The following is a 23,110-nucleotide window of genomic DNA, read 5'->3' on the forward strand; positions in this document are numbered from 1 at the left end:
TGCTCAGTAGCGCGGCGGCTGTGGGTCGCGCAGTCGGAAGCTCACGGCTGCTGCGGCGGTGCAGGCGGCGCTAACGCGCCCGGCAGCTGAGGGGACTGGAGGACGGCGGGAGGGGGCGGGGGCGCAGGAGGTGGGGCCGCCGTCGCCGTCAGGGCCCCTGGGAGCGCGGGGCGCCGCCGCCGCCGCTCCTCGGCTCGGTTCCGTCTCCAGGGCTGCGCCGGCAACGGTAGCCGCCTCGGCAGAGCAGCGGGAGTCGGGAGCCGCGCTCCGCCGAGAGTTGGGTAGGGGAGCGCCCGCGCCTCCGCGGCGTCATGGGCCCCCTTCCCGGGCCTCAACGGGCACCAGCCGCGGGAACCCCCGGGCCTCCTTGCGGCCGAGCCTGAGCGACCCTCGGGTTCTCCGGCTCCCCCTCCCTCCGCCTTATTTTTTTCCTGCTCTCGCTGCGGCTACAGCTTCAGCTTCAGCTTCAGCTCTCCGTTATGGCAACGGAGCCGCCATCCCCCCTCCGACTCGAGGCGCCCGGGCCCCCAGAAATGCGGACCCCACCGGTGAGCGAAGCCCCCCCCGAGGGCACCCCGAAGCCAGCAGGCGGCAGGCTCTGCTTCCTCAACGGCTGCGTGCCCCTCTCGCATCAGGTGGCCGGGCACATGTACGGGAAGGACAAAGTGGGTAAGTGGGGGTGGCGTGGGGCTCGCGGCTCCCCTTCCGCCTCTGGGAGCCCCCGGCCGACCGAGGCAGCTTGGCGCTCACGGGCTGGGCTGGGCTGGACTCCCCTTCGGTCTGCGCACAGCACCCCAGGCCTCTTCCGCTGTCCCCCAGAGCCTCGCGACCCATGCAGCAGAGGCTCGAAAGGGGGGAGATTTCTAGGGTGGGGGGCGTCAGGCCAGCAGCAGGAGGTGGCGGGGAGAGGAGTGCCTGGTCTCCCCAGGAGAGTGGTTGTTGATTGCAGACTGCGTTGTTAGTGAAAAATAGGAACTTACTGGACGGGGAAGTAAATTCTCCCTTGAGCACAAGGTCTGTTTATTATAGGCGGGTAGCTATTGCACAAGGAAAGGAATGAAATGCAGATGATGCTAATCTAGTGCTGCTCTTCTGTGTGCAGCTGCATAGCTGGAGGGGAAGAAAAGACATAGGGCTTATTTCACTTATTTATTTATTGGGAACGCTGGTCTTGGCTTATCCAGGATCTTTCTCCCTATTCCCTTGAGAGGTTTTTCTGGTATCTCCTGGGTTTTTCAGGAGGCGTGGTTCCGGTAGTGCAGAAACTCGAATTCATGGTAGGAAATATACCCTGCTGTTATACTAGGAAGGTACACGGTTAAGACATTCAGTTATTCTTGATTATCTTTTTAAGACTGTGTCATGGCCTGTGAGCCTACCACGTTCAAAGCACAATACAGGACCTATCGCAATTGATTCTCTTGGTGATGTAAAAGTTGAGTTTAGGAACCGTAATTCACCTAGCTTACTCACACTGGTTCTCCGGGCCATGATTTTTACTTGGGGAATCTGATGTACGAGTATGTGAGTAGTACAGATCTTAGACTTGGAACCACTAGATACAGTTTGGCTTATGCTAGTAAAATGATTCGGGCTTAGGGTAGTAAGATAATACTGGTATTTTTAGAAGAGTAACTGAGGCCAAGCCTGGTTAAAGTGACAAGCCTGAGCTCCCACCGCTACTGTGTTAGAATCAGGAAACCAAGGGTCCTGCCTCAGACCACTGTATTTTTCCACCGTGTATTGTTCTTGCAGATAACTCATCGAACAAGGATTTTTCAAAATGGATGAGTATTTGTTTGAATCTGTGTGTGTATGTTATTTCTCAAAGAGCAACATTTCTCACTGCTTTTATCTTTACCTACCTTTCTTTTCTCATGGTGAAAGTTAGGTGTTAATGATGATGTCATGAAGACTGTGTGCCTTTGTCCCTACCGAATTGTGAATTCCTTTAAGTTAGAGACCAAATCTGTTTATCCTCATAGCCTTGTACAGGGGTTGGGGCTTAGTTAAATTGGGAAATGTTGAAAGAGTGAAAATGGACAGTTCTTTTAGTACACACAGGCAAGGAAACAAATATAGTTCTCAAGGTGCTTAGCCTAGATGTAAGGAACCAATGTTCTTAAGATGCTTAGCATAGACACATTCTTGTGTGTGTCTCTTCTGGTAATGAAAGTTTGAGAGAGTAGTGGACTTACTGTTAGTAGATTTATATTGCATACCTATTGATTTATTTTAATGAATTGTAATGATAATATTCCTAATAATATTTTAGAAGCTTAAATAAAAGTTTCCCTAAAGGTCCCTAGAGATCGACTCATAAACAAAAAATCCCAGCATAAACACAATCTCAATGGTGATTGTCATTTGAGAGTGTAACCACTGCTTATCAAAGTATGTAATAGTGAGCCTATTCACAAATGTACTCTAAATGTGACTATACCACATTGCAACAGTGGCTGAAAGTGTTAATTTCTCACCCAAATTACCTAATTGAAGGAGTAGTTGAGATTCTAAACAAAGTCCTTAATTTTATTTATTATTGCATTCAATTTAAAATAAGCTTTTTTAAAAAATTTTGTAAAATACTCTTGACTAGGGATTGTCTTTGTATCACTACTGCACAATTCCTCAAACATATTGTGCTAGCAACCTAATACATATTTTGTCGAATTTAATTCATAGTTATTTACACAACCTAGCATATATTGTTAATGAAAGGACACCGGATGATGATAATCTTACCTATTCATAAAATGGATAACAAGATGGTCAGTAATTCAAAGTTCAGAAATTTATTATGTCTATCATAAATCACTTACAGTTGTAAAGTACATTATGTAGAATATACTTTGGTTTGGCTGTCAACTGAAATTCTCAGAATAAATTTTCTTAGAGACATTGTGTGGTTATTTGTTTTGCTTTTTAAAATTTTTCTTACTGTCATTAAGTAAGAGTTTTTCAATTTCGGATTGATATCTATCATACCTATTTCCAAAAAGGAGTTGTTGGCTTTGTTAAATTAAAAATTAAAAACATGGAACCAATTGCACAAAGGTGCTTGAACATAAAAATAGATCTTGTTATAGTTGAGTAATAAGAATATTCTGCTATGAGTGTTATATTTTGTTTTCTTCACTGAAATATGATTTCAGTTTTAGTTCTAAGAATACAAAGTTTGGTTTTTTTTTTAATTGTAAAAGTAGTACATAATCTTTTAGGAAGAAAATCCAAACAATATAATAGTACCCATCCACCTACTCTCCCTCTCCCAAAGATAGTCACTGGTAACTATTCCTGGTGATCCTCTCAGGTTTTTGTTTCTGGGCACATATAACAGAACTCTAATTTTTTGTACAAATAGGTATATCAGCAACTTTTTGTTTTCATTCTATATTATGTAGTATATCCATATTTTTGTATTCATAATACACTTCATTTTTTAAAAAACTGTTGTATTCCATAGTGTGAATCTGTCACAATTTAACTATTCCTCTAGTGGTAGATTTTTATATTTTCACTATTTTTTTGCTATTATAAATAATGTATTAAACATTTTTTTACATTATAGTATACCTTACACTTTTGCAACATTTTCTGTAGGGAGGTTTCACAAAAGTGTGGTTGCTGTCAATTTAAATTCCCAAAGCTCACCAAAGTTAGCATGAAATCCTTTTTTTGTTTTATTATTTAACATGTACCATTAATTTCTTTCAAGATTCCTTAAGTTTCAAACAAATAGTTGGAATCTGGTGTGTGTTTCCTGATCTAACTAAGGATATAGAAATGAGGTAGTCTGGGTAAAAGAAGGATATAAACTGGTGTTGTCTATTTTGGCTGTGGTCTATTTTATTAAATATGTTCTGAAACTAATTGAGTTAAAATAATTTCAGACTTACAGAAAAGTTGCAAGGACAATACAGAGAACTTAACATTTTGTGGAATTTCTTTCTCTATGCATATTATTTATTTTGGGGGAACTATTTGAGGATAGGTTGCATATATCTTGTCCCTTTACACAGTAATACGTCAGTGTGTATTTCTGTAACCATGGCACATTTATCAAATATAGGAAATTTAACAGTGATACAATGCTTTTATCTAATCTATAATCCATATTCTAATTTTGTCAGCTATTCCGATAATGGCTTTTGTCATATTTGTTTTTCTCAGTCCAGGATTTAGTTCAGGATTATTTATTGCATTTAGTTGTCATGTCTCTTAGAATCCTTTAATTTGTAACAGCTCCTCAGCCTTTATCTTCTATGACATTGTCATTTTTTAAGAGTACAGGCTAGTTATTTTATGAAATATTCTTTAATTTGGATTTCTGATGGGTTGTTATGGTAAGATTCGGGTGATGCATTTCTGACTGGATTATTATACAAGTGTGTTCTCCTCAAGGTATCACATCTGGAGGCCTACAGTGTCCTTCTGCCCATTATTAGTGATAATTAATTTTGATCATCTGGTCCAGTTGTGGCCTGGCTTCTCCAGTATGTAGTTAATATTTTTCACTTTGCAACTAATAAGCTGTTTGTGGAGAGACACTTTGAGATCATGGATATATCCAGATCCTCATCACACTTTACCCCTAGATTTGGCATCTATTGATAATTTTTGCCTGAAGCAGTCTTTACTCTGAAAGTTGAAAAATTGTGATTTTTCTCCCCAGTTCTATCACTACCTCTATTTAACAGTCAGCATTCTAAGAAATAGCCCTCCCTTTACTCCTATATATTTCCTTTTTTATTTATAGTTTGGACCCATGGATTCTTATTTTATAAAGTGTTATGACCCATTATAGAACATATTTATTTTGGTGTTCAAATTGTCCCAGATTTGGTGAGTGGGAGCACTTCCTTCCTTTCTGTCACAAGTTATTTTAGACTTATACTTTCCTTTCCCAATTCTAGAACCAGCAATTGCTCCCAGAAGCCCTGGTTCATTTTCAGTGGAAAATGGTATTTTGAAACCAAGATCTGGGTGCTAGATGTGCTTATTACCATTGGAGTGTTATTGCTTCCTGGCCTTTTCAAAGAACATAACTGAGAAGAATGTATAAATATTTAGAAATCATAATTTCATACTGATATTTCCGATTTCATTCCAGCACCACAGAGTTCTTCCTTTCCTTTCCTTTCCTGATTCTAAATTTGTATTTCCCGTCTACCTCAGTGAGAACCCTGGCTCCCAACATTGTTAATGTTTTTTGTGTGTGTGGGTTTTTTGGTTTGCTTGTTTGTTTTGCTTGTTCCTGTAATTTTCAGAATTTCTATACCCGTGCTACTGCAGAAAACAAACCTAGAATAAAGAATTCAAGAGAGATTCCCTTATACTAAGGGTATGTGGTTGGGAACTCTTCAAAAGCTATTGGATTACGGTTTTTTGGATTTTGGTTGGTTTGGTTTGGTTTGGTTATTTTTACCCCCTCTTCTCTAAGGTAATATTATTTATTTGAAAAGCAGTTGGATTCATTTGTGTTTAAGTTCAGTTCCCTCCCTTCATTTTTATTTAATTATATATTTTTGAATGCTTATAAAATTAACATGCTTCCAAAACTCAAAACTTTACAGAGAGGTGTATTGAAGTGTCACGCCATTCTCTGTCACTTCACCCATTTCTCAACATCCCCTGTAGGTAACCAATTTCATTGTTTTCTGATTTATCCTTGCTAAGTTACTTGTTGCAAAAATAAGCAGATCTAAATAAATTTTCATATTTTTCTTTCTTTCTGACACAAAAAGTAGTATGCTGTATATACTGTTTTGCACTTCACATTTTAAACTTAATATATCTTAGAAATCAGTGGTTTCAATTCATAGAGTGCTTCCTCATCCTTTTTAACAGCTCAGTTGTACTCCAATGTGCATATATACCCCAGTTTTTTCAGTTTTCTGGATTTGCTTTTGGACTTGTATTTATTTTCATTGATTTGTTTATCATAGCAGTAATATCTCATTGTCTTAGTTCAGTGAGGACTTGAATCTTGATGTATGGTAATGTAAGCATCCTGTTTTCTTTTTTGAGATGATTTCTGGTCCTTTGCGTTTCCATACAGATTTTAAATCAACTTGTAATTTTTCCCAAGAAAATTAAGATTTTTGTGTCTGCTTTGAGTCTATAGGGTGCTTTGGTGAAAATTGATTTCTCTATAGTACTTGTGTCTTCCAATACATGAACCTAGTAGATCTTTCCATTTATTTAGGTCTTCTTAAATTTCTCTTAGTCATAGTTTTCAGTGTAGAGATCTTACACAGCAATCACTAGATTTTCCCTAAGTATTTGATGCTACTGTAAATTGTACTGCCTTTTTTTAAAGAATTTTTATTTTATTTTGGAAAAATTTCAAACTTAAAAGTTGCAAGAATAGTATAATCAACTAATGTACACCATTCACCCAGGTTTACCTGTTATTAATATTTTGCCACATTTGCTTTATCACTCTCTATACTTGATAATGATTTTGCAGAACCACTTAAGATTAAATTGCAGATATCATGACCCCTTTTCCTCTAAATAATTAAGTAACTCCTAAAAATGAGACATTTTCTTTTTTTTTTTTAAAGATTTTATTTATTTATTTGACAGAGAGAGACACAGCGAATGAGGGAACACAAGCAGGGGGAGTGGGAGAGGGAGAAGCAGGCTCCCCGCAGAGCAGGGAGCCCGATGCGGGGCTCGATCCCAGGACCCCGGGACCATGACCTGAGCCGAAGGCAGACGCTTAACGACTGAGCCACCCAGGTGCCCCAATGAGAACATTTTCTTACCTAACCATGGTAAAATGATCAAATTGAGAATATTTAACATTAGGCTTTTGTTATTTTTTTCTGTAATATCCTTCATAGCAATAACACCCCCCATCCAAGACTGCACACTGCATTTAGTTATTAGGACTCTTTAGTTACCTGTCATTTGGAGCAGTTTTTCATTTTTTTCTTTATATTTCATAACTAAAAATATTTGAAGAGTATAAGCATGGCTTTTTTAGAATATCTTTTATATTTGTCAGATTCCTATGATTAGATTCAGATTAATGCATTTTTGGTCAGAATACTATATGCGTTGTATTGTGTTCTTGAAGCATCATATCATTAAGCACAGGATGTCAGTTGCATTACTGGTTACATGACTTTGATCACCTGGTTAGGTGATACGTTCCAAGTTTTCCACTGTAAAGTTTTCATTTTTCCTATTATAATTAAGTAATTTGAGAGGAATAAAGAGACTATTTGACACTGTTAAAATCCTGTTCCTCATCAGAGTTTTCACCCAGCATTACAAACATCCATTGACAGTATTTGACCAACCTACTACTATGGTAGTTGCAAAATGGTAGTTCAGTTCACTCTATGAATTGAAACTACTGATTTCTAACTCTGTCATTCCTGTTAAATTTGTTAGTTGGCATTCTACTTTAGGGAATTGTAGGTTTCCCTTCTCTCTCTTGCTTTCTTTCATCATAAGGATTTTGAAGACTTCAGTCGATGGATCTTACCCATTATTGTTACTGCTTATTTTGATGCTCAGATTGTCCCAAATTTGGGCAGTGGGAGCTTCTTTAAGCTGGCTCCTTGATCTTTTCAGCATTTCCCATTTTTCTTTTAAAGCGTTTTCTCAGTTTCAGCATAAAAAGATGTTGTGTTTATCTTGTACTTTCTCTGTTCCAGCCCTGGAACAAGCTTATTTTTCTTCAAGAACCTGGTTCCTTTAGGGATAAATGGTATTTAAAAACCAAAGTATGGGCACCAGGTATACTCATTGTTCCTTGGGTGTGGTTGCTGTTTGTCTTTTCAGCAGATTAGACTAAGAAATCTGTAATTTCAGGGACACCTGGGTGGCTCAGTTGGTTAAGCGTCTACCTTAGGCTCAGGTCATGATCTCAGGGTCCTGGGATCGAGTCCCACATCAGGCTCCCTGCTCAGCGGGGAGCCTGCTTCTCCCTCTTCCTCTGCCTGCCGCTCCCCCTGCTTGTGCTCTCTCTATCTCTCTGACAAATAAATAAAATCTAAAAAAAAAAAAATACAGAATTCCACATTTTTTAAAAGTTGGGTTCATACTTATACCTATAATTTAAACCTAATACCACAGGGTTGTTCTTTACCTTCCCCTGTTCTATATTTATATATCTCTTCTTTCTCATTGAGAATTCTATCTTACCCAAAACATCAATATATTTACTCATATTGAAATATTTAAACCAACTTTGCATTCCTGGAATTAGTCCCCATGGTCATGATAAATTATCCTGTATATATTGCTGGATTAGGTTTACTGATGTTTCATTAAATATTTTTATGACTATGTTCATTTGAGATAATTGTCTATAATTTTTGTTTAAGTCTTTGTTGGGGTTTTTAAAAAAAATATGCTGGTTTTATAAAATTAGTGGGGAACTGTTACCCACTTTCCTGTTTTCTGAAAAAATTTGGTAAGAGTGCTGTTACCTTTTTCTGTAAATGTTTCATAGAATTTACTATTGAACCCATTTTGGTCTACAATTATCTCAAGATATTTAAAATTATGAATTTAATGTTCTTCATGGACATAGGGCAACTCAGATTTTCTACTTCTTGTGTTTTAATAATTTATGTGTAAAGGAATTTATTCATTTTATTTAAGTTGGATTTATTGGTATGAAGTTCATAATTGTCTTATGCCTTTAATGCTTATTATAGCATTTATAGGGATATCCCATCTTTCATTTATTCTTAATAATGAATTTATTTTTTTTCTTGATCCATCTAGCTAGAGTTTTATCAGTTTTATTGATCTCAGAGAATCTTTTTCATTGATTTTTTTTTTTTTCTGGTGTCCATTCTTACTGTTTTTGTTTTTATTCGTTCCTGTCTTTCCACTTATTTTGGGTTAATATATTACTTTTTCCTAGCATCTTAAGTTGGAACCTTTTTTTTTTTCTTTTTTCTAATACAAGCATTTAAAACTACTCATTTTCCTGTAAGTACTAAGCAGTACTTCAGGTGCATTTCACAAATTTTGTTACGTTAGTTTTCATTATCATTTAGTTAAAACTATTTTTTAATTTCCCTTGTGAATTTTGATCCATGGATTAATTACAAGTGTGTTTACTTCTCATCTATTTGGTATTTTCCCAAATATCTTATTATTTCCATTATGGGCAGAGAATATTCAATCCTTTTAAATTTATTCAGTGCATGGTCAATCTTGGTAAATGTTCCATTTGTACATGAAAAAATGTATATTCTGTTAGATAGAGCATTCTGTAAGTGTCAGTGTGGTTAAGTTGTTTGATACTGTTGTTTGGTTTTATGTGTCACTATTAATGTTTTGTATGCTTGTTTTATCAATTATTGAGAGAGTGCAGGTTTGTCTATCTTCTCAGTTCTGTCAGTTTTTATTTCATGTATTTTGCAGCTCTTATTAGGTACACACATTTAGGAATGTTGTGTCTAAATGAATTGACTCATCATTATGAAATGTCCCTTTTTACGTAAGATAACATTCCTTTTTCTTGAGTTCTATGTCTAATATTAACATAGTCTGATATATGATAATATGTTAACTTTCTTATGAATGGTACTTGCTAGTGTAGTCTTTTTTCCCATCCTTTTATTTTTAACTCATCTGTGTCTTTATATTTAAAATGTCTAGGAGTTTGTATTTTCTATCCTATTTAGAATTCCCTGGCTCTGTGTTTTTAGGTTTTTCATTAGTTTTAGAACATTTTACACATTGTCTTGTCAAGTATTTCCTCCTACCCTTTCTGTCATTTAAAATTTTTTTCCCTTCGGGCGCCTGGGTGGCTCAGTTGGTTAAGCGACTGCCTTCGGCTCAGGTCATGATCCTGGAGTCTCGGGATCGAGTCCCGCATCGGGCTCCCTGCTCTGCAGGGAGCCTGCTTCTCCCTCTGACCCTCCCCCCTCTCATGTGCTCTCTGTCTCAGATAAATAAATAAAATCTTTAAAAAAAAAAATTTTTTTTTTCCCTTCATCTTTTTCAATAACTTGTTAAATAATTGAGATTATATAGAATATGTAATCATTTTAACATATTTGAATTTCTCATGTCATATATTTTTTCTAATAGTAAAAGCAGTGTGTTTATCATAGAAACTTCTGGACAAAGTTACAAAAGAAGTAGAAATTACCTAGAATGTTCAAACCACAGATAGAAATTTTAACATGATTTATTTTACATAGTTGTAATCCCACTAACTACATAATTTTTTCATTGTGGTAAAACACACAACATTAAACTTACCATAGTAATCATTTTAAGTATACTTTGTAGTAGTGTTAACTATACAAACATTTTTGTGCAACGTATCTCTTAGAACTTTTTCATCTTGCAAAAGTGAAACTCTATATTTCTTGAACAACAAATCCCCCTCTCCCTCCCTGTAGGACCTGGAAACCAGCATTGTAATTGCTGTTTCTAAGAGTTTGACTACTTTAGATACCTTATATAAGTGGAATCATGCAGTATTTGTACTTCTGTGACTGTCTCATTTCACGTAACATATGCCCTCAAGGTTCCGAATGAAGAATTTTTTTTAAGGCTGAAAAATATTCCATTATATGTATATACTACATTTTTTTAATCTTTCATCTGTTGATGGACATTTAGGTTACTTCCACTTATTAGCTATTGTGAATAATGGCTGCAGTGAACATGAGTGTGCCTTTTATTTTTTCTAGGATTCTAATAGTTATCTTAAACCGTTTGATATTATTCCACAGATCTTAGATGCTCTCTTCTAATTTTTTCCACTTTTTTTTTTTTTTTAAGATTTTATTTATTTATTTGAGACAGAGAGAATGAGAGACAGAGAGCATGAGAGGGAGGAGGGTCAGAGGGAGAAGCAGACTCCCCGCCGAGCAGGGAGCCCGATGCGGGACTCGATCCTGGGACTCCAGGATCATGGCCTGAGCCGAAGGCAGTCGCTTAACCAACTGAGCCACCCAGGCGCCCTCCACTCTTTTTTTTTTTCCTGTTTGTGTTTCAGTTTGGGTAATTTCTGTTGACCTGTCATCAAATTCCCTGATTCCTTCCTCTTCTATATTTTGTCTACTGATGAGCCCATAGAAAGCATGTTTTTGTCTCTTAACTTTCTTTTTCATTTCTTTTTTTAAAATTTAATTAATTTATTTATTTGAGAGAGAGAGTGAGCAAGAGAGGAGAGAGCACAAGCCGGGGGAGGGGCAGAGGGAGAGAGGGGAGCAGACTCCCCACTGAGCAGGGAGCCTGATGTGGGACTGGATCCCAGGACCCTGGGATCATGACCTGAGCGGAAGGCAGACACTTAACGGACTAAGCCACCCAGGTGCCACTCCCTTTTTCACTTCTAACATTCCGTTTGACCCTTATAATTTCTGTGCTAAAATTCCCCATCATTGCTTTTATGTTATTTACCTTTTCTATTATAATCTTTAACATGTTAGTTGTGGTTATTTTAAGTTCCTTTGATAATTTTGACATTTGTGTCATCTCTGAAACTGTTCTGTATGTTGCATCTTCTTTTGGTAGTGTTTTTTTCCCTTGCCTTTTCATATGTCTTGTAATTTTTTATTAAATTCTGGGGACATCACATGTGAGACTGAAGGCAAACAGTATTTATGACCAAAATGAATGCACCTCTTCTGCTAGGCAGTTAGTGTTGGTGATTGAGCCAGTCTAGTCAGGAATAGTGCCAAGTTTGAATTTTGTTGTTATACTTACTTTCTGTTACAAACTGTATGTTGTGTTGCCCCAAATTCATACACTGAAAGAACAACCTTCAATATGATTGTATTTGGAGAGGGTCTTTATGGAAATTAAGAGTAATGAGGGCATAAGGGTGGGCCTGATCCAAAAGGATAAGTGTCCTTATAAAAAGAGACATGAGAGAATATCTTTTCTCTTTCACTGTCTCCACCATGTGTGGACAAAATGAGAAGGCAGCTGTCTACGAGCCCAGAAGAAAACTCGCACCAGGAGCTGAATATGAATAGGCTGTCTGTCATCTTGATCTGTGACTTCTAACCTCTAGAATTGTGAGAAAATAAATTTTTGTTATTTAAGCCACTTAGTCTACAGTATTTTGTTATGGAAGCTGGAGCAGACTAATAACACCTTCAGTGCACCACAGGCTTGAAATTTTTCTTCTGTAATCTTTTGTTTAGAGTGGGGTTGATTTGCCAGAGGATTTTTCTCAACATTCCTGTTTAACCCTCTGCTTTATGTCTTCCTCGTGCACTCATGCTTCAGAGATAGTTTTTCTCCATGTTCATGCCTTTTCTCCAAATGTAGATTACTGTTGCTTATTACTTGGTGATTACTAGCCTGATGCAAGGCTGTAGGAGGTGTTTCTTGTTGTCTTGGTCCAGCTTCAGTATTAGGTAGGCCCTATGACCCTGAGTCTTAGGATGGGGTTTTTAGGTTTCTGTATCTTAGGTGAAAGTAGAAGTCCAGAAATTTTTTCTGACCTATTCTCTTTTCTCCTTATGATACTTATTTGAGTCCTATTGTGTTCTAACACATGATTTTGTGAAATCTCAGTATTTGAAAATTTAAGGTTGTAGCATATAAATTTGGTAATCAGTCTTCATGGTGTAGGGACACAGCCAGTGCTAGTACATATGTGATGGCTTTAGGAAAAGGCTCCTCCTTTGAGTGGGCTGATTATGAGAAGTTGCCCCTTCCTGCTTCAGGCTTGGTGTCTGATTTCAGTCCCCACTTTTCTCAGTGGCTATGCATTTGAACCAGGAAAAATTTTATAGTTGCTTTCTTGTGATAAATGAGAGAAACTTATAAAAAAGTTACAAAATAGGAAGTCCATATAGTACCACTTTTAACATGTATGTTTTTTTCTGTTTACAAGAGTGGAATCAGTTTACACTACTGTTTTTAACTTCTTGTTTAACTATAAATTACTTTCTCCCTGAAGACCATTACTGAAGAATTTCTATAAAATTTAGAAATACATTCTAAATTTATTAGAAAGTCTGAGCGGGCTCTAAGGGGAATAGTAGTTTGAGACAATAAAACCACACTTCAAAATTTGTTTTCTGGTGCTTTATGTATAACAAGCACTGAAATGTATTGGTTAAATATTAAAATTTCTATGAAAGTGGTTTATCTGTAACTTTAGGAACACATCTAACCCTGTGATGCAAGGTATACTATTATCAACGCATTAAAAAATAGCTGATTTTTGTTTTGTAGGTATCCTGCAACATCCAGATGGCACAGTTTTGAAACAGTTACAGCCACCTCCAAGGGGTCCAAGGGAGCTGGAATTCTATAATATGGTAAGTAAGGTAAGATTTGTTTCATTGTATTCAAAGAGTTTTTCATAGTTTCTGATGAGTAGGTAAGAAATACATTTGACAGCATGTCCTGGTGTATTGTTTATGTGACTGAAACAAAAGCTTTATGAAATACAATGCTTATCTTTATTGATACAGTCTAGTATTTTCCCACTGTACTTCATTTTTAAAGTTTTATTTATTTTAGAGAGGACGTGCACATGAGCAGGGGGAGGGGGAAGGGCAGAGGGAGAGGATCTCTAACAGACTCCCGTGCTGAGTGAGGAGCCCAACTTGGGGCTCCATCATGACCCTGAGATCACGACCTGAGCTGAAATCAAGAGTCAGCAGCCCAACTGACTGAGCCATCCAGGTGCCGCTACTCTACTTCATTTTTTTTATTATTATTATTATTTATTTGACAGAGACACGGCAAGAGAGGGAACACAAGCAAGGGGAGTGGGAGAGGGAGAAGCAGGCCTCCTGCAGAGCAGAGAGCCTGATGCAGGGCTTGATTCCAGGACCCCGGGATCATGACCTGAGCTGAAGGCAGACGCTTAACGACTGAGCCACCCAGGCACCCCTCTACTTCATTTTTGAGAGATCCTTATTCTGAGCTGCTAAATTGATTTCAATTAATGGATTTTGACCTACAGTTTAAAAACCCCTTAACTGAGAGCCCATTTGTATTTCTCAGAAGTGCTGAGTTTAAATAAGTGTTTTTATTTTTACTACAGGATTGTTTTAGAACCTTAAATATGCTAATGTGTACTGTGAAACTCCAAATTTGGGGAGGGGGAAAGGGCATACTTAACATCTAATTAACTCTATGACTAGGAATACTTTTTAGTACATTCACAGTGTTTTCAACCCATCAACTCTGTCTAGTTACAAAACATTTTCATCACACAAAAGAAAACCTTGTACCTGTTAAGCCATCCCTGGCAACCATTAATCTGCTTTCTATGGATTTACCTATTCAGGATATTTTGTATAAATGGAGTTATACAATATGTGTCTAGCTTGTTTTGTTTAGCATAATGTTCTTTTTTCTTTTAAAGATTTATTTACTTATTTTAGAGGCAACAAGTACAAGCCAAAACAAAAAACAAGTACTACTATAAATGCTTTTCCAGTATTAACTTGTTTGATCCTCACAAAAATCTGTGAGTTAGGTACTATATTATCCTCATTTTATATATGTGCATATGAAGGCATGATTAGTTGAAATAATTTGATCAAGATCCATTCAAATAGTTAATGATGGTCCCTGAATTTGAATGTATGCAGTCTAGCTCTTGAATATGTGCTTTTAACTGCTACACATAGCCTCTTTTTTGAAGAATGTATTTTATATTCTGTAAAAGTCTTGTACGTAATTTGTTCAATTTATTCTTGGTACCTCATTTTTTGTTTCTATTGTAAATAATATTTTTTTGAATTAAGTTTCCCAATGATTGCTAATATACAGGAATGAAATAGATATTTGTATTTCTTTTATCTTATTGAACTCTAACAGTTCTAATTGTTTCCTATGTAGACAGTTAAAGCTACTGTGATTGGAAGGGTTTTTTGTTGTTGTTGTTCCTTTTGAATCCATATATTTCTTTCAAGTACTTCCAGTTCATTGATGAATAGAAGCAATGATGGGAGGGAGGGTATCTTCCTCTCATTTCACGGAAGTGCTTCTAATATTTCTCCTTTTAAGTATGGCTTTCTCTCTTGTTTCTTTGATAGATACTTCTTCCCAGGTTAAAGAAATTGCCTTCTTTGTGAGTCAAGACTCTGTCAAGAAACAAATGGTGCCCTGTGTCAGTTTAATAAAAGGACTGTTTACAAAGGTGTGGTCACAGTTTAAGGCCACCTGCAAGAGATAATGCTATACCATCCCTGGGCCTGAAAGGGCAAAGAAAGGGAGTGGTAACTAGAACTCAGGGAAGGTAACTTTACAAGAAGGTATGAACTGAGAAGGAGGGAATTAGAGAAGTAAATAACCTGACCTTAACCCTTTTCCTACCCTCCACTGTCTTGTACCATTAAGAGACAATGGCAGGAGGACAAGAGACGACCACTGATGCAGTTGATTGAAGTTAGCTTCTTGGAAAAAGGGAAAGATACACAGCATCCTTTCTATTTTTATTTCAAGAAACTTTTTAAGACATGAATGGGTATTGAATATTTTTCGGCTACCTTTTCTGTATCTATTGAAATAATTTTATGAGTTTCCTCTTTTAATCTGTTGATGTAAATACCATAATAGATTTCTAATCTATTATCACCTTTCATTTTTGGAGTAAAACCTACTTTTACATGTCCTTTTAATTTTTTTTTTTTTTTAAAGATTTTATTTATTTATTTGACAGAGAGAGACAGTGAGAGAGGGAACACAGGCAGGGGGAGTGGGAGAGGGAGAAGCAGGCTTTCCGCTGAGCAGAGAGCCCGACGCGAGGCTGGATCCCAGGACTCTGGGATCATGACCTGAGCCAAAGGCAGACGCTTAACGACTGAGCCACCAAGGCGCCCCTAATTTTTTTAATAATATGCATTACTGAATTTTGTTTGCTAGTGTTTTATTTAACATTTTTTCCACCTATTCTCAAAAATGAGATTGAATTATTATTTTCTTCACATATTTTCCTTGTCTGTTTTTGATATCAGGTTTCTTATATCTTCATAAAATGAGCCAAGGGGCATTTCTTTTTCTATTTCGTGGAAGAATTTGTATCAGATAAGGATTTGTTCCTTAAGGGCTTGATAGAACTTAACTGTAAATCATCAGTGTAGCCAGCTGTCTGTCTTTTTTCCTTTCCTTTTTTCTTTTTTTATTATGTTATGTTAGTCACCATACAGTACATCATTAGTTTTTTATGTAGTGTTCCATAATTCATTGTTTGTGTATAACACCCCGTGCTCCACGCAATACATGCCCTCCCTAATACCCATCACCAGGCTAACCCACCCCCTCACCCCCTCCCTTCTAAAACCCTCAATTTGTTTCTTGGAGTCCATAGTCTCTCATGGTTTGTCTCCCCCTCCGATTCCCCCCCTTCATTTTTCCCTTCCTTCTCCTAATGTCCTCCATGCTATTCCTTATATGCCACAAATAAGTGAAACCATATGATAATTGACTCTTCTCTGCTTGACTTATTTCACTTAACATGATCTCTTCCAGTCCCATCCATGTTGATGCAAAAGTTGGGTATTCATTCTTTCTGATGGCTGAGTAATACTCCATTTTATATATGGGCCACACCTTTATCCATTTGTCTGTTGAAGAGCATCTTGGCTCTTTCCACAGTTTGGCTATTGTGGACATTGCTGCTATGAACATTGGGGTGCATATGGCCCTTCTTACCTCTGTGGCTTTGGGGTAAATACCCAGTAGTGCAATTGCTGGGTCATAGGGTAGCTCTATTTTTAATTTTTTTAGGAACCTCCACGCTGTTTTCTAAAGTGGCTGTACCAACTTGCATTCCCACCAACAGTGTAAGAGGGTTCCCCTTTCTCCACAACCTCTCCAACATTTGTTGTTTCTTGCCTTGTCAATTTTTGCTGTTCTAACTGGTGTAAGGTGGTATCTCAATGTGGTTTTGATTTGAATTTCCCTGATGGCTAATGATGATGAACATTTTTTCATGTGTCTGTTAGCCATTTGTATGTCTTCTTTTGAGAAGTGTCTGTTCATGTCTTCTGCCCTGTCCTTTTTTTTTTTCATTTCATTCCTTCTTTCCTGGAAAAGGATTTTTTTCTTAAGATTTATTTATTTATCTGAGAGAGAGAGAAAGTGTGAGCCGGAGAAGGGGCAGAGGGAGAGACTATCAAAGCAGACTCCTGCTGAGCATGGAGCCGGACACAGGGCTTGATCTCATGAGGCATGAGATCAGGACCTGAGCTGAATCTAAGAGTCAGATGCTTAACCTACTGAGCTACCGGTGTGCCCCTGGGAAGGGATATATTTTTAACCACTGATTCAGTTTTTTAATATCTTTTGTCAATGTGATAATAAAATATAGTTGGATTATATATGACTTCTTTTATATTCCTAATATTAATTGTTTATTTGCTGCTTCTATCTTTTTCTTGATCAATTTGGCCCCCAGCATTTTTAGAGTGTAATGGTAGGGGAAGGGAGAGGATGACAGGGTTTTTACTTTTCAGGAGTTAGATTTTCATTTATTCTCCCTGTTTCAGTATAGTAACTCTGTCTTCATCTATGCTGAGTCCCTAAATTCAGAGATCCTTTGGTTCAAGTCTTCAGAGTGGACCTTTATGAAGCCCAGACTTCACCGCTCAGTTTAACTCTTTTGGTTCCCTCTTTATTTTAGAACCCTATGAGTTTCCTTTTCTCTTCCTTGGGAGCTCAGCTAAGCATTTAAGAAAATGTTTATTATATTTTATCCTACATTTCTCTAGTTAGAAAGGTTTTTTTTTTATCCCCCCCCCCCCCCAAAATATTTAAAGTAAGAAGAGAAAGTTCCCCTCTTATATATACTCTTCTGGTTCTTTTATCTTTTTTACTTACAAATATATCATGGACTTCAAGTACATAGAGATATACTTGCTTCCTCCATCCTGTTCTTATGTCATCATGAACACTCTGCCGTCACTGATGTTATGCCAGGAACAAAGGGATGATAAGGTATACCCTTCTCTTAATTACCTTGGTCTAGAAGTGACTAATAAATATCACTTCTGCTCACATTTCAGTAGTGAAACCTGGGAAATACAGTGTATCACATAGATTCTATCACACTTGAGTTTATTCTGTAGAATTCTGTTTTATGTGTAACTACTTGACATGAATATGGCTTGACAAATAGAATTGTAACACTAAGATTTCGTAAGCATTTTATACCAGTGAACTTTAATGATTTTGGATAATTAGGTAGACCATATTGTGAGAATTCATTGGATAACATGCCTTACAAGTTGTTTTTGTTTTTTTTTTTAAAGATTTTATTTATTTGCGAGAGAGAATGAGAGACAGAGAGCACAAGAGGGAGGAGGGTCAGAGGGAGAAACAGACTCCCCGCTGAGCAGGGAGCCCGATGCGGGACTCGATCCCGGGACTCCAGAATCATGACCTGAGCCGAAGGCAGTCGCCCAACCGACTGAGCCACCCAGGCGCCCCTTACAAGTTGTTTTTAAACCAAAAATATTTTCTTGCCCTCTTCTAGGAAAAAAACTAAGAATCTAGTTCAGGATATGTGAACATTTCTAGTATTTTTTAGAATTATTACTGGTTATAAATCAAGGAATTAAATGAGCAATAATTAGACTTACATTGAGTTAAAGGATAATTTTTTAAAGGTAAAATCCTAACTCCCAAGTGCCTAGGTGGCTCAGTTGGTTAAGCATCTGCCTTCAGCTCAGGTCGTGATCCTAGGGTCCTGAGATCGAGCCCCGCATTGGGCTTCCTGCTCAGCGGGGAGCCTGATTCTCCCTCTCCCTCTGCTACCCCCCCTACTTGTGCTCTCTCTCTCTGTCAAATAAATAAAATCTTTAAAAAAAATCATAACTCCCTTACAGATATAAAATAAATATATGTTAAAGATTTTGTTAAACTCATTGTATAATGAGGGAACCAAGCAGATATTGAAACGGGTTCAAAAGAGAAGCCAAAGAAGCACAAATTTATAAGGAATAAAGGAAGTTGAAATAAATATATATATCTGCCCTCCCATGAGGGGTGGTGGAAGGTGGAAGGAAGTGAGTTGAACCTCTTCTGGACAGAATTTATTTACATTTCTATGGACAAGAGTTATTTTGCATTTGCTGAAAGTTTTATCTACAACTTACTTAGTTGTAAAATAGTTCAAGGACAGTGAAAGGCTAGAATTAGATGACCAAGAAAAATGTGCTCTAAACAATACATACTTCTTTGTTGGAGACACACAATAATCTTTTTTTTTGCTTCCAAATGTATTTCCAGTTGAAACTCACACGAGATAAATTATGATTCAACAGTATTGTTTTATTTGAGAAATGTGTAGGGCAATTGTAAAGCATTATAAGAAACTATCATGCAAATGTTATATTTCTCTTTGTTTCAGGTTTATGCTGCTGACTGTACTGATGGAATTCTTTTAGAGCTACGAAAATATTTGCCAAAATATTATGGCATTTGGTCTCCTCCCACTGCACCGAACGGTAATCTTTTCTTAAAAATTCATCCTTTACTATTAATTCATGAGAGTGGCTTTTTATTTTATTTTTTTACTTTTTTTAAGATTTTATTTACTTATTTTTTTTTGAGAGAGAGACAGTGCACAAGCAGGGGAAGCGGCAGGCAGAGGGAGAAACAGACTCCCTACTGAGCAGGGGAGCCTGACGCAGGACTCGATTCCAGGACCCTGAGATCATGACCTGACAGTGCCTGTTTAAAAGGCTTTATATAGGGCCCCTGGGTGGCTCAGTTCGTTAAGCAACTGCCTTCGGCTCAGGTCATGATCCTGGAGTCCCTGGATCAAGTCCCGCATCGGGCTCCCTGCTCAGCAGGGAGTCTGCTTCTCCCTCTGACCCTGCCCCCTCTTATGTGCTCTCTCTCTCATTCTCTCTCTCTCAAATAAATAAATAAAATCTTTAAAAGGCTTTATATAAAATTAAGCCTAGTTCTATACAGACAGAATATATGTGTTTTTCTTTCTAGTCTTTTCTCTACTTCATTAAGGAAATCTTACTAATACTTTTTTTTTTTTAAGATTTTATTTGAGAGAGAGAGAAAGTGAGAGAGCAAGCATGAGCGGTTGGAGGGGGCAGCAGTGGGAGAGGGAGAAGCAGACTCCCTATTGAGCAGGGAGCTCCATCCCAGACACCTGAGATCATGACCTGAGCTGAAGGCAGATGTTTAACTGGCTGAGCCACCCAGGCATCCCTACTTTTGCTTTTCATACCCAGTTTCTTAAATGGTGTATAACATAAATGACCAACGGAGCACCTGGGTGGCTCAGTCAGTTGAGCGTCCAACTCTTGATATGGGCTTAGGTCATGATCTTGGGGTCATGAGATCTGGCCGCCTGTTGGCTCTGTGGTCAGCAGGAAGTCTGCTTCTCTCCCTCTCTCCCTTCCTCTCCCTCTGCCCTTTCCCCCCATCCTCCATTCACATGTGCACACTCTTTCTCTCTCTTTAAAATAAATGTCTTAAAAAAAATTAATGACCAATTTGTTATAATTGAATACAAAAATCTATGTACTTAATACTGTGTTAATTTATAGATGTTCTTTTTTCCTAATTTATTGGGTAATTTCTTTTTCCATTTTGAGTAGGAAAATCAAGAAAAATATTTTCTTTATGTAACTCCCTCTGTATCTCGTTCTAGGCTTTAAATTGCAATCTTTTAGGGGTGTCTGGGTGGTTCAGTTGGTTAAGCATCTGACTCTTGATTTCAGGTCATGATCTCAGGGTTGTGAGATTGAGCTCCATGCTGGGCTTGGAGCCTGCTTAAGATTCTCTCTCCTTCTGCCTCTGCTCCCCTCCCCCTTAAAAAAAAATTGCAATCTTTTAAAAAAATACCGCTAAGTTTCATGGTTAAAGGACAAAATGATCTATGTAAGGGCACAGCATCTCTTTCTTAATGAATACTTGAAGGAGTATTTGCCTTTTCAAAGCCTTTGACAGAGCAGACAGGATTAAGTAAACAAGTAGCATGACTACTTAATGATTGAAGAAGGTTGATGAATGGGTGAAGAGTTTCAAACTTGACTGAGTTTGAGAATAACCCAGAGGCTTGTTAAAATGTAAATTATTAGGCTCAACTCCCAGTTTTTTTATTATGCAGATCAGTGTTGGAGTTTAGTGATTTGCTTGTTAAAAAAAAAAGTGTAGCTTTTTTTGCTGTAGATAGTACTTGAACTGCATTTTGAGAACAGGGAGAGAAGGGGCTCCAGCTTGGGCTTGTTCATCAGTTGTTTTTCTAATATTCATTTACTAGGTGTGGAAATGTCATTTGTAGGGAATCATGGTATCTCCCTGAGTATCCTCAGTTAGGTAATAGTAAATCTATGATTCCCCGGGTATTTAGGATTCTTCTGTATTTCAGTAATATGAAAAAAAAAAAAAAGTGAGCTTTTCTCTTTTCTTCCTCCTTCCTTCTTTCTTTTCTTTCTTTGTCTTTTCATCCCAAATATACAGTATATCCCTGATTCAGATCAGCACATTACTTAAATTATTTCACAAATCTTTATGATCACCTTTACTTTGTAGAGGTTTCCATTGTAACATAAGATAACTGGATTCCATTAAATTTTGCTACTGGTTGCTGTTTAATTTTGAGCAAATCAATACTTATCAGTAAAGTGACAGTGAAAGATTAATGAAGGTTGCTGAGGATGGTACTAGATTAGACATCTAGATAAGTAAATACTCAGTTTAAAAACATTGTTAGGAAGGGGTAGAATAACGAAGCAAACAGCATCATTATTTTTCTTTTAATTTTTTTTATTAACATATAATGTATTATTTGTTTCAGGGGTACAGGTCTGTGATTCAACAGTCTTACACAATTCACAGCGCTCACCATAGCACATACCCTCCCCAATGTCCATCACCCAACCACCCCATCCCTCCCACCCCCCTCCACTCCAGCAACCCTCAGTTTGTTTCCTGAGATTGAGTCTCTTATGGTTTGTCTTCCTCTCTGGTTTCATCTTGTTTCATTTTTCCCTCCCTTCCCCTATTATCTTCTGTCTTGTTTCTCAAATCCTTCATTTCAGTGAGATCATATGATACTTATCTTTCTCTGATTGACTTATTTCGCTTAGCATATACTCTCTAGTTCCATCCATGTCGTTGCAAATGGCAAGATTTTATTCCATTGTATATATATACCACATCTTCTTTATCCATTCATCTGTTGATGGACATCTAGGCTCTTTCCATAGTTTGGCTATTGTGGACATCGCTGCTATAAACATTGGGGTGCATGTGCCCCTTCGGATCCCTACGTTTGTATCTTCGGGGTAAATATCCAGTAGGGCAATTGCTGGGTCGTAGGGTAGCTCTATTTTCAACTTTTTGAGGAACGTCCATACTCAAACAGCATCATTATTTTGAAAAGTAGAGTATACAGAAAGAATCTAGGTGAGAGAAGTATTTCAATTAAAAATAACATTTTATAGTTTGGAATTACTAGCATATGATTTAAAAATCAAGGACTTGCTAGCAATCGACAACCTTTTTGGTTTTCAGTACTAAATAGAGGGACATCTATGCTAAAACAGAAAGAGCAGTAAGTTTGAAGTCAAAAGACTTGCTTTTTACCTTGATTTTTTCCGAATTTTGTGAAGTTGGTTAACTCATTAACCTTCTTGAGCTCTACCTTTTCTTCCAAAAATTAAAAATAATACCATATAGATTTGAGAGGATGCATGTTACGTAAGAAGGCCTTGAAAATTCTAATATTCTTATTTGACTATAAATGGAGAAATTGGTGCTACTGGGATAAGAAGATGAAGTGAGGAAAATGAGAGGAGAGAGGAGAAAATGTAAATAAAAGGGGGAAAAGGACAGGAATAAAAAAGTATATGTGTACAGAATGGTTCAGTAATACCAACAATTGCCTCAGGGGATTTCCTAATTCCTTTTCAATTTTTTAGCTCTGGAGGAAATTAGACAAAAATTGTTGCACTATGCACGTGTTTAGCTTTGATTTTACTAGAGAATTCATGGGATCATTTTTCTATTTTTATCCTTTTGATAATGAAATAAATATAAATATATCATGAAACCAAATATTTTCTTAGATTTTAGAACACTGTGATTTGCATTACTGTATTTTACATAGGAATAACTGGCCTTCCCCCCCACCCCCACCCCGGGCATGTTTTTAGGTGCTCACGGT

At 37.4% G+C, this 23,110-nt stretch overlaps 1 protein-coding gene across 2 annotated transcripts in view; it reads left to right on the forward strand.

Moving 5' to 3' along the window:
- Positions 1 to 88: 88 nt before the first annotated feature.
- Positions 89 to 23,110, forward strand: part of IPMK (inositol polyphosphate multikinase) — a 47,049-nt gene continuing 24,027 nt past the window's right edge. The window contains exons 1-3 of one of the 2 annotated variants that reach the window (XM_081824232.1): positions 89 to 669; positions 13,189 to 13,283; positions 19,325 to 19,421. In XM_081824232.1, coding sequence (XP_081680358.1) covers positions 480 to 669; positions 13,189 to 13,283; positions 19,325 to 19,421 — 382 coding nt within the window. In that variant the 5' untranslated portion in view covers positions 89 to 479. The remainder of the gene's footprint in view (positions 670 to 13,188; positions 13,284 to 19,324; positions 19,422 to 23,110) is intronic. The other variant, XM_006744308.2, reaches the window with a different exon arrangement.

This window comes from Leptonychotes weddellii, chromosome 6, assembly GCF_054177405.1.
Source record: "Leptonychotes weddellii isolate Sample4059 chromosome 6, ASM5417740v2, whole genome shotgun sequence".
Lineage (NCBI taxonomy): Eukaryota > Metazoa > Chordata > Mammalia > Carnivora > Phocidae > Leptonychotes > Leptonychotes weddellii.